Source organism: Podarcis erhardii, assembly GCF_964252035.2.
Source record: "Podarcis erhardii genome assembly, chromosome: 1".
NCBI classification, from domain to species: Eukaryota; Metazoa; Chordata; class Lepidosauria; order Squamata; family Lacertidae; genus Podarcis; species Podarcis erhardii.
In genome coordinates, this window is record NC_138497.1 from 66,312,333 (window position 1) to 66,329,508 (window position 17,176).

The 17,176-nt window shown below is 41.8% G+C and overlaps 1 protein-coding gene across 14 annotated transcripts in view; it reads right to left on the reverse strand.

Moving 5' to 3' along the window:
- Positions 1 to 13,479, reverse strand: part of CCDC73 (coiled-coil domain containing 73) — a 61,910-nt gene extending 48,431 nt beyond the window's left edge. For 3 of the 14 annotated variants that reach the window (XM_081834334.1, XM_081834336.1, XM_081834323.1), the window contains exons 1-3: positions 13,001 to 13,479; positions 12,766 to 12,889; positions 3,648 to 3,687 (exon numbers count right to left, since the gene is read on the reverse strand). In XM_081834334.1, the coding sequence (XP_081690460.1) occupies positions 3,648 to 3,687; positions 12,766 to 12,889; positions 13,001 to 13,043 (207 nt within the window). In that variant the 5' untranslated portion in view covers positions 13,044 to 13,479. Of the gene's footprint in view, positions 1 to 3,647; positions 3,688 to 4,888; positions 4,919 to 5,444; positions 6,204 to 6,513; positions 6,579 to 7,274; positions 7,508 to 10,434; positions 10,465 to 12,027; positions 12,101 to 12,765; positions 12,890 to 13,000 lie in introns of those variants that run through there. The other 11 variants (XM_081834338.1, XM_081834337.1, XM_081834335.1 and 8 more) reach the window with 9 other exon arrangements.
- Between the last annotated feature and the right edge of the window lie 3,697 nt (positions 13,480 to 17,176).

Sequence of the window (17,176 nt, forward strand, 5' to 3'; positions counted from 1 at the left end):
GTAACAAAAACATCTGCTTTTCTGTTCATAACTTTTCGCTGAACAACAAGCCTGGAGAGTTGCAATTCAAAAGCTCACATCCTGCATTCTGAGCATAATTTGGCCCAGACATACAAATATTATTTCATTATTATGCTGTGTGACAAAACACACTTCTGCATTCTCTATCTAGAACAGATGCACCAGTACCTAGTTCTTCCTCATTTAAAATGCCAGAGCATATTTATATATTGCTAGTATATACTAGAAACTATTTTTGAAAAGGAAATCAAACCCTATTCATTTAGTATTCTTTCTCACTTCAAGTCTGCTAGTCCAGATTGCTTAAACATAATTTCAGGATCAGTACAGACACAAGAAACTATTGGGAAGATAAAATGTAGGTACCGGTAGTTATACCCATGCACATAAGTGAAGCAAACCCAGTTTATGTGGGGGTTACGCTCCAAGGCACCACACGTTTTAATGAAATCATGTATATTTGAAACACCATTGAAAAAGCCTGCAGACACCCCGTTCCAACCCTTTTTGTAATGTTCTTGTGCCATTTTCAGGTCACTTCCAGGTTCAGCGTGATGCACATGTGTGCAGTCATACACATATCAGACACGCCTAAAATGGTTGCTGCCTGTATGTCTCATGCTGCAATTTCATTTTATCTAAGAGATCTTTATTAAATACTAAAGAATATATTGAAAATTAATGCCATTCATCCTAAAATATTTTCAAATGCTACCCACATAATGCCATTGCTAATTTTAGGATAGCTCTGTTCTAGTCAAATAAGAGGGCTGCCAAATAACTCAAGCTATACTTGCATTGATGTGTGCCTGATGGTGAAAACGTTAACTGAAAACAACACAGCCAATCACAGGGTTGCTGACTGATCCAGTGGAGGAATAGGGTATTTTCATTTATTTCCTCTGGTTTTGCAGTCCCTTATGCCACCCATTCCAAAGGGTACCCAAACCCTCTGGAGCAGATATGGCGGAGGTGGCAGTTCAGGAGAATAATAGAAATAGATCTCATATCTTGAGATCAACAGGTGAACAGTATCAATATCATAGTCCTGGTGGCACAGTCATGCTGGCATTAGAAATCAAACTATTTGAAACTTCAAAATTTTGAAATAATTTTTTTTAGAGAGAATCTTCTATGAAATATTTGTGGTTCTGTACTTCAGGGATGGCCCAACATTTACAGACTCCTTTCCCCTTTCTCTGAATGCAAGACAATCATGCCTTACGATCATCTGGAGCCAGTACAATGCCAATCCAAGAATTAACTACTTGGATACGTCAGATACCACTGACAGAATCATAGGGACATAGGAATGCAACACAAACAAGCTGGATCAAGCCAATGTCCAATCTAGTCCAGCATCGTGTTCTCATAGTGGCCAAAAACAGATGTCTATTGGAAGCTTGCAAGCTAGACAACAGGCCACCTGCAATTCCCAGGAACTGGTATTCTGAAGCATACTAACTCTGACAGCTGAGGTAATATGCAGTCATCATGACTAGTGGTCATTGATAGCCTTGTCCCCATGAATTTGTCCAGCTACATGAAAAACCAGCAACATAAAATGCTGTGATGAGATAATAAAGGAGATTATGTATTGGATTAGCAACATTTTTGGACACCAATCCCATCATGTAGCTGTAAAAAAAGTGTTTTAAGGTAATGTAGAAGTTTTTAACCCACATCAAGGTCAAATGTATATTTTTAAAGCTTCCCTTTTTTTGTAAAGAGGACTATGTTCAAGAAGGGACTGCATTTAGTCATACTTTGGCAATACTGAAATGAACTGAGGTACTGTATACTGGGAAACGGTCACAAACAATAATGGCTGTACTGTATGAGATCTACTTTCAGGTTTTGGATTAAAAGTAGTAATTTTGTGGGGTATACATTTCTCTTCTAAAATACTTTAGATATCACCCATATTTAGCTTTTTTCAAACTGTTCAGTCACCAGTACTGTTTCACTGGGTTGCTACTTCTTTGGTACCGGTATATTTTTTTCCTAGCCTGCTTCCTCTTTCCTGGATTAGAGTGATGTGATGATCCTGACCATGGTGATGTCACAATGAAACAAAACTAATTAGATAAAACTGCATAATGACACCACTGAGGACACACAAGGGCAATTTACATCAATATTAACATTTTCACAAGGCATGCAAATCAAAAAGGGAGGTTTTTTGGCCCTTGCAAAAGTGTTCATGGAAAAACAGCGAGGAGGTTCAGCTCTTAGAATATGGCATCAAAAACACATTGCACATTATAAGCATACCCAAGAATTATACTGTGTAATATAGTCACTTTCCTTACAAACAATTAGTGAAACAATTATCACCAAATTAACCATATTAACAAAAGCAAATATCTGAAATTTGTTCAGCTGTACTAGATATGGGATATATGGATTTCAATCATAGGAAGCTATTCCGTGGATTCCAGACAGTAATAGGCAGTCAAATACTGTAAATTTATTTGAAATTTCATATTACTAATCTAGTTATTAATCTACTTTGCTTTAGTATTCTGTATTTTGTATATTTGAATATAGATGGATAGTCTGAGTGGTGCAGATGAAACTATGCTTAAGCAATGTGGAGCAAGCCCTTCTGAAGCAGAAATTCCTTCTGCCAGATTTAACTACCATTAGCTGCAATAACTGCAACAACATTACCCATGATTAGAGCTAATCAAAGCGCCTATTGAACTCAAGATCTGAAACCAGTTTCCAACCATAATTTCAGATACTGGATTAAGCGGAAACCCTAGTTAGTTTAAAAGTAATTAACATTGCTGACTGCCTAACAATTTACCACAACTCACATTCCAAGAGGGAATAGTGTAATTTCACATCACAGCATGGGCATGGCCAGGGGGGCAGGGGGGGCAGCTGCCCCCCTCCAATAAATAAAAATCAATAAAAAGCAAAGAATAAGCAAACTGAGGTTCTGCCCCCCCCCAACAAAGCCCTCCCTCACACAAAAGCCCTGACACCCCCTCCCAACAAAAATCCTGATTACGCCCATGCATTGCAGTCCTAATTGCTTACATTAAACAAATGAAAGTGTTATATCCACATTCATCCTTTTTACATGTTTTCTATGCTAGTTTGGCCTCCAGGTTACCCAGATTATAAACAGCCAACAGAAATTTCAGACTATAACCCAGTATGTTTCCGAGCACAATTCAAAGTGTTGGTGCTGACCTTTAAAGCCCTAAACAGCCTCGGTCCAGTATACCTGAAGGAGTGTCTCCAGCCCCATCGTTCTGCCCGGACACTGAGGTCCAGCGCCGAGGGCCTTCTGGCGGTTCCCTCATTGCGAGAAGCAAAGCTACAGGGAACCAGGCAGAGGGCCTTCTCGGTAGTGGCGCCCGCCCTGTGGAACGCCCTTCCAGCAGATGTCAAAGCGATAAACTACCTGACATTCAGAAGACATCTTAAGGCAGCCCTGTTCAGGGAAGTTTTTAACGTGTGATATTTTACTGTATTTTTGGTTTCTATGGAAGCCGCCCAGAGTGGCTGGAGAGGCCCAGCCAGATGGGCGGGGTATAAATAATAAATTATTATTATTATTATTATTATTATTATTATTATTATTATTATATTGAAATGTAGCAAGTACTTACCTGGAATTTGAGAACAAAATTCAGCACTTTTGCACTGACACTGTGAGAAAGAAAGAGTTTGATATTTCATACTTTATGGTAGAATAGTGAAAAAAACGTTTAAATTTAGAATCCTAATCCAATGAAATCCACAAACAGAAACCAGGTTCCATTAATTAATTCCCCCCTAAGCATAGGATACTATGCAGGCTGAGGGCATCCAGCCCTCCTGCACCACGTTCTTTTTCTAACAAATTAAGGTTGCAACCCTATATTCACTTATCTGGGAGTAACCCCCATTAAAGTAATGGTTCTTACTTCTCAACAGACATGTATAGAATTTTACTGCAAGTGGCTTAAGCTCCTAATTGGCATATAAAGGAGGAAATGGACATCAGACACACACCCTTTCCCTCCCTTCTGATCACTGAACAACGATCTGTGCTTTCAGACTGAAAAGCACGGAACTTCCGTCCAGCCAAGACTAGAAGGGGCAACAAGGAAAATGTTCAAGATGGAAGAATGTGAACCAATTTACATTAATGACATTTAATGTTGATTTCTAGGCAAATACTGGATTGCAATTTAGGGATTGGCCAAACTCAGGAACCAATCACAACTTTTCCTGTCGACTTTGGTTGTTAACTCTCTGAATCACAACGGTTCCAGAAAGATGCTGCAGTGCAATGCATCTAAAAGAGTAATTGGGAAATTGTTCTGTTCAGATTATATTATAATCAACTTCTCTTTGAATAGCTCCAATTTCTGTTAAATTTTTAAGAAATGTGTTTGTATTTTCTTTGTATTATGGACACTAAAGCTTTAATTTTGAATTTATGTGGGTGTCTTTTACCACAATAAACTGCTATTTCATTTTATTTTTTTACAGATACAGTCCCTTAAGCTCAGGCTTGATTTGTAATAAAACAGCAAGCACTAGGCAGAGCTATGTTGCCTATTCCTTCCACAGAAAAGAAGTATATTTGTCAAGTTTCCAAGGAGAGGGAGGGGAAATCTCCCTCTATCTATCTATGCGGTTTGCCATGGGATCCTTCCTTGGATTCGGCTTTAGGAGAGCCATATTTATGGCATTTTTGTTTACAATATGTGCCATCCTTCATGAGTCTTAAAGAGGAGCTTGAAGCTATCCATTGCTGCTGCTTTCCTGGCTTTTAGCCAAAGAGTCACATGTCTCTGCACTCTGCTCAAGTGCTTTTTTAGGAGAACATGTTAATCAGTTTTTAAAATTAAAATAAACAAACCTGTGTCACAGATCATCAATTCCTCTTCTACTGAAAATACAAGGCACCAGATAACATCATTTACAATGGCAGTTGCCAGATTCTCCTGAATCACCTGCTGCTGTTGGCTCAGTTCTCAGTAGCAGATTTCAACTAGCATTTTTCACCATTGGATTATGTCCATTATATTTCTACCTAACTTTTTTCTTTTCTGTTTGCCTTTTTTTTTTACAGTTTAACACTAATGATTTTATCTCTTAAAATGTTTATGAAAATTGATTTTAATACTTTATTGCTATTTAAAATTAACATTTCATATTGTCTTGTAAACCTTTTAGAGGTCTTTTGTACTAGTAAGTGGCATATAAATATTGTGAAATAAAATAAAAGCAAATACTTTTTCTTAATTGGTTATCAGTTATAAGGGTTATTTTATACATTACACAGAGAAAACCAGGCTTCCAATCTAGTCAGCCAAACCTGGTTCTCTAACAATTGTATCAGATTATGCACATGTTTTCAAACATGGGTTTGTTACAATTACACTTTTTATGTATTTGAAATATCTTGGACATACATAGAATACCATTTCTGTTCTTCAACCCATTTTACAATATCAGCTTCCTCCATTATATGAGGTCACTAGCAAAGCAACTGCATAATTCTAGGAAGATGATTTCTAGTTTTACAAACTTCTAGAGATTACTAGAATGCAGATTTCTTGCTAATATCATTCAGAGAGCATTTTCCCAGGAGTCCTCTCCTGGGAATCAAGGAAGATATTAAAAACAAGTTTGGAGAAGCAATTCTTGCTTTCTCTTACTTATATTCTCTTCCTCAGCAATAGGAGGCATTTTTGACAAAATGTGATCACATTACAGTTCTCTACAGGAGAATACTGTATAGCACTGGCTTGTCTTAAATATTATGCTGTCATCCAGTGGCCATTGTTATGAACTGCACAACTCTTCTGTTTTACATTTATTAACAGAACTCAGAAATGGTTATGACCTAAATTAAACAGCATGGAATGCCATGGGGGGCGGGGAATAAGAAAATTCACAAAATGTAATCTTCCCACTAAAGGACTAAAAACTAGAAAGGTGTAGGCCCTAAAGCCCTGAGGGACAAACAGTATTGTATTATGGATGTGTTTTGCCTCGTTTTAAAGAGCTACTCAGAGCAAGCTACTAAAGATTTCCCTCAAATAGTAAGTTTGCATATTGCCACAAGGGTTTCCTCTGAGGCTAGTAAAACTGTCAGACTTATACTTAAAAGTCTGAAACAATCACTTCCCAGAGACAGCGGTGGTAGGACGAGAGAAAAATGAGAGCAGCATGCTGGTCGGGGCTGATAGTAGTTGTACTGTAGTCCAAAGCAGATGGAGGGCGCCAGGTTGGCAAAGTTAGACGGAGGGATAAGGAAAATTCTGACATTGGAAGCTCTGCCTTACATCTCTGTTAAGCGGAGGAAGAAGGGGGAGTTGCTCGGTGCCAATGGGGTTTTGCTGAGGCGAAGTGCTATTTGTCAAGATGGCTGTGAGGGAAAGAAGACCGCTAACAGAGGCACGACACCCCTCCCCCCCTTCTCCCAACAAAGCGCCTAGATTAAACAGAGTATACTAAAAGTAGAATTCCGTAACCTACCCCAACACCAAGGAAAGAGAAGCCACGCTTAAGTCAAAGCAGAAAGCAGCAGGATAAAGAAGCAAATATTGTACATACTCTTAAGACACTTCCTGCATTCTCCTCACAATGTACACTGAGGAGAGAACTAAAACTCTTGAGTTGCTGGTCTCAAGCCTTCAGCAAGGTGGGGCAGTCTCAGGCCTGACCCTACCCCAAGCTAGCTAAATGTGGGTAAATGTCTCCTGAATCTATTTCACCTTCTGGAGGCCAAAATTGGAATTACAAGCTCCTGGTCAGCTCAGCTGTACTCCTTTGCCTGATAATGGCATCAGGCTGAATCACTTTTTGCCTGCATGTGTGGGTAAAGTTTGCAGTCTCCAGAGGGATTTAAAGTGAAACCCATTGTGTTTCATAGAAGCTATATGAAACATACTGCATCATCATCATCATCATCATTATTATTAGAATTTATATTCCGTCCTATAATTCAATTATCAGAAGGGTCCACATAGTCTGAGTTCTGTACGGATGTAAGGAATATAATTTTAACTGTTTAGAATTACTCCAGGCTCTGGGTGTATTATTATAAACACATGAATGTAATAGTTAGAAGGTTAAAAAAAAAATATCCCCCTGCCCCATGAAGAAAAGCCTGTCTTTTGCTTAGGCCACATCACAACTAAAGTTTGATTTATTCCAGCCATGAGCATCAGAGGAATAGATTTCTGTTAAGAAATTCGGCTCTCACTAATGAGGATGAGATCATGGGCTGAGCGCACCTGTGCTATCTCCCTGTGGCTAGTAGCTCAAGGTCAGTATGGCCGCCTGCTTAATTAATAGCAACTATGAACCTGTGAGAATGTGTACTCCCAAATCCTGGAAGGTTCTATCTAGCTGAGCTTCTGATTGGCTAGGAAGTCCGGGTTTGGTTGTTAGGCCAGTTTTATATAATTTTGACTTACGCCATTTTTCTGTGCTTCACACCTTTTCCTGATTCTTGAGCACAGGTGTTCCTATGCTGTAGGTTCATGTACCTTGTAGGTTTATATTAGACTAAGTTTTGCTGTTTTATTCTGACTTGTATTTTTTTTTTTTACCATTTCAGTTTTCCAACAGTATTTTTTTTGTACTTTTCATGGGTTTTTATTTTATTATTCACTGTCAATATTCACTGCCTCATTCATTTTGTGTCTGTTTTATTCTAGAAAGCTTAGAATCATAGAATAGAATTATAGAGTTGGAAGAGACCACAAGGGCCATCGAGTCCAACCCCCTGCCAAGCAGGAAACACCGTCAGAGCACCCCTGACATATGGTTGTCAAGCCTCTGCTTAAAGACCTCCAAAGAAGGAGACTCCACCACACACCTTGGCAGCAAATTCCACTGTCAAACAGCTCTTACTGTCAGGAAGTTCTTCCTAATGTTTAGGTGGAATCTTCTTTCTTGTAGTTTGGATCCATTGCTCCGTGTCCGCTTCTCTGGAGCAGCAGAAAACAACCTTTCTCCCTCCTCTATGTGACATCCTTTTATATATTTGAACATGGCTATCATATCACCCCTTAACCTCCTCTTCTCCAGGCTAAACATGCCCAGCTCCCTTAGCCGTTCCTCATAAGGCTTCGTTTCCAGGCCTTTGACCATTTTGGTTGCCCTCCTCTGGACACGTTCCAGTTTGTCAGTGTCCTTCTTGAACATAGGCGCCGACTCCATGGGGCCTGAGGGGGCCCGAGCCCCCTCAAAAATTCGTTTGGGGGGGCTCGGCCCCCCCCCAATAATTTAAGAAAATTATTACCGTAAATTTCGCTCTATAACACACAGATTTTTTCTCCTAAAAAGTAAGGGGAAATGTCTGTGCGTGTTATTGAGCGAATGTGTGGTCCCTGGAGCTGACTCGCCGGAGTGCAGGGGCAAAAATAGGCAAAAATCAGGCAAAAATAAGATCGGGCGGGCGGGCGGAGGGAAGGCGGAAGCTGCTGCTTTCCTGCATTCTGCCTCAGGGTCTTACTGCCCACCCGCTTCTGTTGCTGCGTTTGCTCAAACTCAACAAAGAGCAGGGAATCCCCTGCCCTCCTGGCAAGCAGAGGGTTAAGGAAAGGATCGAGTCCTTCCTTCTAATTCTTTCCTAGTCACACTGCGTGCAGGCTCCAGCCCACCACCTCCTCCTCTCCGTGCTCTAGGGACTCACAGGCAGCCGAAAAACATGCAGGTGATAGAGGGCTGGCTTGGGGGGGGTGACTTTTGCCTTCCTTTCCTCCCCCCCACCCCGTTAAACTCCTCCCCTGCATTCTTAGCTAGCTGCTTCTCCGCACACTCCTCTTGTGCTTCTTGTCCCTTCTGTGTTTTTCCTTCCCTCCCCATTTAAAACGTGGTGACAAAGCACGGATCCACATGGATCCTCAGGATTTTTGCATTGGGTCACCCCAAATTCACCATCAGATCACATAGCATGTCCATGGCTACATCTTGCACCAAAAAAATCACGCACCCACTGTTGCCTAGGGTCACAGTGGTGCAAAAACGTGGTTACAAAGCATGGATCCACATGGATCCTCAGGATTTTTGCATTGGGCTACTCCAAACTCACTGTCAGATATTAAAAATCTTTATAAAATAGAGAATTAAATACATACAGAATGTTAAATTTTCAGTTTTGAAAGATTAGTACTAGTTTAGTACTGTATTTCTATATTACTATAGTACTGTATTAGTTATTTTCAAATACTTAAATATTTTTAGGGTGTAAGACCCAATTAAAGCCCGTTATTTACATACAGTATTACAGTATTTACATACAGTATTAGGCATACTGTATTAACTTTATTAACTGTATTAAAGCATTAACTTTGAGATATTATTTTTATTTAATGAACCCTCAGCCTTATTCAAAGTAAGCTTAAATTAGCTATTTCACTTATTAATCAAAGTGCTATTACTGTGCGACAGCAATATTTTATGTTTTATTCTTTTAATGATAGTTTAGGATTTATTTAAATATCATTTCAGTCTTTTCAGGGCTATATATTCACTGCTCTGTAATAGTCTATAAGCATAATTGTTACTGTAAATTAAATTAGCTTTTTACGAAAATACCGTGCGTGTTTATGTTTTGTTTCTTTTTTCAAAGCCAAAAAGTGTTTCAGGCTTGTCGAGTTTCCCGGAGTGTGGAGTTATAGAGAGTCGAGTTTTCGGGGTTCTAATGTTGATCATATGACTCTAAAATACTTTTAAAAAACTTTAAAACTCACTAATTTTCATCTAAAATTTAGAAAACTTCCCGGGGCAGGACCCCGGTATGGGCCCCCCCAATATTTTTTATAAGTCGGCGCCCCTGTTCTTGAACTGTGGTGCCCAGAACTGGACACAGTACTCCAGGTGAGGTCTGACCAGAGCAGAATACAGTGGCACTATTACTTCCCTTGATCTAGATGCTTGGGTCCCCACTTCTGGTGTTTGGGACTTCTTGGTTAATGGCTACTGTACAGTGTAATTTGTCTGTGGCTCAGAGGGCAGAGAGGACTTTTAGCTCTTGCCTGTCTGAATCGGCAGTGTCTCCTGACCTAGACTGGAAGACAACAAGAGTGGTGTCAGCATACAGTGGTACCTCGGGTTAAGAACTTAATTCGTTCTGGAGGCCTGTTCTTCACCTGAGACTGTTCTTAACCTGAAGCACCACTTTAGCTAATGGGGCCTCCTGCTGCCGCTGTGCCGCCGCTACACGATTTCTGTTCTCATCCTGAAGCAAAGTTCTTAACCCGAGGTAATATTTCTGGGTTAGCGGAGTCTTTAACCTGAAGTGTATGTAACCTGAAGCGTATGTACCAATGTACTACTTTTACAGAGTCCAGTTGAAAGGCTCTGGCTACATTTTTCTACTGACTTAGGCTAAGCAAGAGTCCTCACCTCCCGGGCTTGGAGGTCAGGCAATCTTGACACACATACCCCAAATTAGGGCAGAACAACATACTCCAAGGCAAATACCTCAATGTTGTCCTTTAAGGTTCATGATATATATTTTTTCCTTTGCTTCCCCCCCCCCTTTTAATACAGTGGTGCCCCGCAAGACGAACGCCTCGCAAGACGGAAAACCCGCTAGACGAAAGGGTTTTCCGTTTTGGAGGCGCTTCGCAAGACGAATTTCCCTATGGGCTTGCTTCGCAAGATGACAGCCCATAGGGAAATCTCCGGGACAGTGGGGAAGCGCAGCTCGTCTTCCCCGCTGTCCTCGGACCTCCTCCGAAGCCTGGCGGCGGGGCGGGGACACCTCCTCCCGCCGCCGGGCTTCGGAAGGATGGCCCGATGCCGGGCGGCGAGGCGGGAACGCCTCCCCCCGCCGCCCGGCATCGGAACGATGTCCCGAAGCCGAGCGGCGGGGCGGGAAAGTCTCCCCCCGCCGCCCGGCATCGGAACGATGTCCCGAAGCCGAGCAGCGGGGCGGGAAAGTCTCCCCCCGCCGCCCGGCATCGGAACGATGTCCCGAAGCCGAGCGGCGGGGCGGGAAAGTCTCCCCCCGCCGCCCAGCTTCGGGGCGGGAACGCCTCCCCCCGCCGCCCGGCTTCGGGGCGGGAACGCCTCCCCCCGCCGCCCGGCTTCGGGGCAGGAACGCCTCCCCCCGCCGCCCGGCTTCGGGGCATCGTCCCGATGCCGGGCGGCGGGGCGAGAAAGCCTCCCCCCGCCGCCTGGCATCGGAACGATGTCTCGAAGCCGGGCGGCGGGGCCGCGAAGCCTGGGCGCGCTGGCAACTCTCCGCAAGGAGCGCTCCCGCTGCTTGCGGAGAGGTCCGCGAAGCCTGTCCTGGACCTCTTCTGAAGGCAGGCGGGGGGCAAAAGTCTTTGTCCCCCCTGCTTGCCTTCCCAGGGGCTTTTAAATCGCCCGGACAGCGGAGAAGTCCTCCGCTGTCCCGGGCGATTTTAAAATGCCGCCCGCCAGAAGAGGTCGGGGGAAGGCGGTTTCCATAGGAACGCATTAATTGATTTTCAATGCATTCCTATGGAAAACCGTGCATCGCAAGACGAAAAACTCGCAAGACGAAGAGACTTGCGGAACGAATTAATTCCGTCTTGCGAGGCACCACTGTACCACTGTGTCATAAAGATATATCACAGTAGTTTACAATATAAAAACCTAAAACCAAACAACAACATTACAAGTTAAAAACAAAAGCACAGGGACTCGGGCTCGGCTCTCTCCACCCCTTGGCCCCCCCTGGGGGTGGCGGCGCTTCTTCCCTCGTCCCCAGAGGAAGAACTGCTTGTGTGTGGCTAAAGAGAGACAGTGGTCAGTAATGGCCTGGCATATACCTTCCACTGCCTTGACAGTCCACGCTGTAAGGTGAAGTTCACAACATCATGCACTGCTCACCGAAAAGCTGTTTCTCAGAAGGCTGCCTTACCATGAGTGCTGTATCCCAGAGCATGCTGCAGTTGGGCCAATGTGCTCCCTTGCGCCCCAAAGAAAGAAGAGAAGGCTAGGAATTATAACTGTTTTAGGGACTTTCTTATATACCCTGAACATATCCTTGGAAATAGGCATTACCTTCATATTGTCCTGGGCGTTTCTTCCTCCTGCCATCTTCCTCCAGATCAGGATGGCAGGAGGTCTGCAGAGCCTACAGCAACACAAAGAGCCATATGGGATATTTTTATTTTTCTGAACCTTAAAATAGGCCTCAGTTACAGAGAGACCTTTCTTAGTAACCTTAGGGATGTATATTTGACCTCAGACCTTTTGTACATTCATACATTTTTTTAGATTCATACAATCCATATTTATGAATGGCCAGTTTATAACCATAAGGCTAAAATAGCGCAGAGGGGGGGAGTAAATAAGTCTGGGGTAGAATGAATGACCACTGGCTGAAAACTGATTTATTAAGGGTGAAATCCTAACTGCACTTACCTAGGAGTAAGAGCCACTGCTCACAGTCTTTTGCTGCTCTTCTTCAAGGTCTTCTACGATTAGATCTTCTGAAAGGAAAAGAAGAGAAGGCTGGCAGTGAGAGAGACTTTCTTATATACACTGAAAATATTCTTGGAAATAAGACATTACCTTTATGTTGTCTTGGGCTTTTCTTGAGCTCCTCCAATGAACGAGCTCTTCCGCCATCTTTCTCCACATGAGGAAGGGAGGAGGTATGCAGAGCCTATAGGAAAAACAAAAAGCCACATGTGATATGTTTATTTTTCTGAACCTCAAAATAGGCCTCAGACAGTTCAGAGACCTTAAGGACTAATATTATTCTGAAATCAACATCTATATGCTGAAGGGTTTTACCTTTTGTGTCCTCTCAAAGAGGGGTCCAGAGGGGGATGCTGAGGGTGAGGGGGAGGTCTCTGGGAGAGGGGAAATTCTATTCTTTCTTCCCAATCAGGAAAACACTTTTCTGAGTCTGGAAAGCCTAGAAAAGAAAGAGAAATGGGGCTCACTGTTAGTACTCTCTAACGCCTCTATGCTCAAGATGAATTCTCTATCATCAAAGAATTTAGATGCTGAAAGAAATCCTGCTTACATGTCTTCCTGCTACTCTCACAAGCATAAAATGATCCAAGCATAGGAGATCCCCAGGCCTTCTAGAGCTTTGGTGGCCGATGAGCCAGCAGAGGGAAGTGTCACAATGAACCTCATGACCCAACAACCCTGGGCCCTGAGAAAACCAGCAGCCACAAGCACTGCTCCTATTAAGTGACGCTACTAATTTTTCTCATATGACTTTTATTCCATTTTCCACTTTTTATAAATATGCAAAATGTGCCTATTTGATTCCAGCTGTAGTTGTTCCTGCACCTACTGAGCACTAGCTGTCTCCTACACCTGTCTTATACCCTCCAACATTTCTCCCATGAAAATAGAAATGTCCTATTCCATTAATAATAATGATGATGATGATGATGATGATGATGATGATGATGACTGGGTTGCCACAGCCACTCTGGGAAGTTTCCAACATATACAAAAACATAATAAAGCATTAAACATTGAAAAAACCCCTTCCCTTAAAAAAAAGCATAAAGAAGTTAAAAACAACCATAAATAGTTGGGGGGGGGTTTAACTCTTATAGTTTGCATAGGCTTTGTGGAACGGAAAAGTTTTTTTTTTGGCACAGAAGGCAAATGCTGAATCTCTAGTGGCAGGATGTTCCACAGGACAGGCCAAGGACACTATAGGCTTGATTTCTTCTTGTTGTCAAACAAGCCTCACCAGCTCAGGGAATGACCAAAGATGCTCTTGCAGATAATCACAGTGATCAAGCTGGAATATAAGGCTTCAGGCAATCTCTGGACCCAAGTGGTTCAGGGCTTTGTAAATCGAAACAAGAATCTTGAACCTGGCTTAGTATCAGATAGGCAGCCAGTGCAGCTCAGTGGTGTCACATGTTCTCAACCAGAAGCTCCCATCAGCAATCTGGCTGCAGCATTTTGTACCAGCTGGAGCTTCCAAACCGGACTGAGTGGCAGTCCCCCTTCATTACAGTAATCTAGACTTGAGGTTACCAGTGCAGGATCCTGGAGCAATGATTTCCACATATTGTAGTAAGAAGCAAGAACGTATGATTTTACATCCTTTCTTATTTTGAATAGCTACAGCAAGAATAGCACATACAAGGAGCCCATGTCAGAATGAAGATTTATTGGGATCAGAATCAATCAGTATGGAGTTCTTAAGAAGCTGAAGCCAGAAAATTTTATGCTGACTGCTGTTTTTTTCATAAATTTATTCTCGGAATAAAAGTGTTCAGAGTTCCGGTGGGGAAATTCAGAAATGTTGTTTGGCTGAGTGAATATGTTACATTAATTTTCTGATATGTGAAGGAGTAGATTGCTCCTCTAACAGCAATGAAATTAGTTGCTTTATTTCTTCATTAAGAATGTGGGAGGCAACTTAATTTCCTATTATGGCTTTCAAAATTAATTAAAATAATTCTTCATTAGCATTATATCTATACATACAGGGAGTTTTTAGTTGAAATAATTTTCTAAATTAATCCTGCATCAAGAGAAGTCTGTATAGGCAGCAGTCCTATACAAATTTACCTGTAAGCTACTTTGAACTGAAAAGCAGTAAGTCTCTTTGGAAGTAAATTTCTGAACAGACATGTGCATGGCTGCATTCTTCTTTTTTTAAGCCCTTATTTTTCAAAAGAATTTTTGTTTTAACTTCCATGTCCTAAAATGTGCCATAGGGCTTTTCTGTACCTGCCTGCCCCCACCTTCCTGTGCTTCTGAAAATCTGCTTTTGAGGGTCAGGGGGGCCTCTGGAATGGCATAGGATAGAGGGGGGGAGGCACTTGCACTTTATGTACAAACACATTTGGATACATGTCAAAATATTTTCTCATTTATCTTAATCATACATATTAGTTAGGGGAAACCTAGACAGAGGTGCTACATATGTCTTTTATATGGGTGGAAAGGAAATGAGACCTCAACAGCTTGGATAGTGTGCTGGGAGCACACTCTTAGTACTGTCTCTACAGTACAAAATTTTGTCAGTTTTGAACTAGTTGAAACATCTTCACCTTCACTTTATTCTCATTTCCGATGCAGGGATTCCCCAACACAGGAAGTATGTGCGGGAGGTAGTTTCCAATGTCTATTTGTTTGCAAAGGTGCTACGCTATAGAGCTGGCAGGAAAGAAAGGTTTGATCACTAAATACAGCACAGAATTTGGAGCTGCCTGCCATAACCTCACTTTAAGTATAAAAATGAAATATATAGTTCAAAAAGGCAATAAGTTACAATGGTACATGAACCAGGACCAAATGGATGTGTCACTGGAGTAGTCCAATGCTTATTTTGGGGTGAACAGCTACAGTTCCCTTATTCATAACTGTGCACTGAGGTTTTATGTGCTTTGTGCAAAAAAAGCATTTCTGTGCTTTGTGCAAAAAACACTTTTTGCAAAAACCTTTTTCAAAAGGCAGAGTTTCCCTGTGATGGAGATGCATGATAATTCATATTCTGTGATGCAGGGTCAAATAAAATATTTAGGATATTCACTGAGCTCTTTGTCGAAGAAGGAACTAGGAACTTGGAACCAATTCCAGCATCATAAAAAACCCCCCACATAAGATAGTGATAACTGTAAGGTCACCACCTGTTTTCAGCTACAGAGGTACAGATCTTGCCAAAAATCACATTAAACCTTATTCCACACACTTAGTATCAATTCAGCATTTTTGGTGGCTTGGCTTCTGTACTGCAAGTGTGTGTGTGTGTGTGTGTGTGTGTGTGTGTAGATATCAGATTCTCAAAATCAGAAAAAGTTAGTAAGTGAGAACGGCCAGATAAACAACACAAATGCAAACAGAAAATTATTACGCAACTATCTGCAGAACAGCTGTAATAGAAATTATGTTTGCAAAAAGCCATCAACCAGGAAAGACAAGTTTGGTGCTGCTGCTAAATGCAGTGAGTCATATAGTTCTCTGTCTAGTTGGGCAGTGAATAAATAAATAAAATTTGATGAATCAAATAAGAGGATTCATAGCACAAATCTCACAGATGCATCAAATATTATATCAACTACTGCTAATTGTCCTTCTCCAAAACTGAGCCCTAGGTGTGCAAAGTCCTTTACAGCATATAAACAGATCTAACGTAGCACAACTCTACTGTCGAGTCCAGCAATACAGTCTGAATCTTGCATGGACAATCTGGAAATAATAGCAGCATACAGCCATTAGTAATCCCACAAAACACCTACTAAATCTGTTGACATATACATTAATTTAAATTGATTTACTGATGTAGTTTCCCACAAAACAGCAAACCAGGTGGCATTATAGATTCTGGTTTGTATCCACTGCTGGTCATACTAAGAGCAGATCAATTTCAATTAATGGGCATGACTAATTTCGGTCCATTAGTTACAACGGGTGTACTCTGCAGAGAACTTAGCTGACTACAACCATCTGTTGGTACTTTCTGCTTCCACTGGCACAGGGAATTTCCAGGCGCTGCGTTACCAGGTTCAGTTTTCTTTAGATGAGAGGACATTGGAGATTTAGGCTGTCTTTGTAAAAACTAGTTAATTTATAACTATACAGAGCTGATTAATATTCTACAGCCTTTCAAATGTGTTTGTGAGAGGGGGGGTTGTATTGTTTTGTTTTGTTGTTTTGTTTTAACTATTAATTTGTGCTTTTACCTTGTATTTTTTATCTTGTGAACCGCACTAACATCTTATGATGAAGGGCAGTATATAAGTCATCATCATCATCACCATCATTAAGAATAATGTGCTATATCAGCTCTCCTGCATGCAAAGTAGTGCCAGAAACTGTAGTATCTGTCAGCATGCAGAGGGGTCGCAAGGCCAGCTGGCTAACCCCAGCTGGGTCGTCTCCTTCGGCCACCCTACTGCGAAGACCCATCGGCCTCTGCTCCGACGTAAGTCAGCGACCCAGGCTTCAAAGCCAGGGCACACTATATCAGCCGAGCGAACTGTGCACACAGAATAGGCGTGAGGCTTGTGGAAGCATACTACAATTACGGATTTATTAATCATAAATCAGGACAAAGAAACACGTCGCCTCTCTCTTTGTCTTCTCAGAGAGACAGAGAGAAGCAAAAGCTATACACACAACAGAAGTTCCCAGCAAGCTGTGCTGGTATTTAAACATACATGTGACATGCAACAGTTCCATGTCTGCAACTAAAGGTGGAATAGAATTTTCCAAAAGT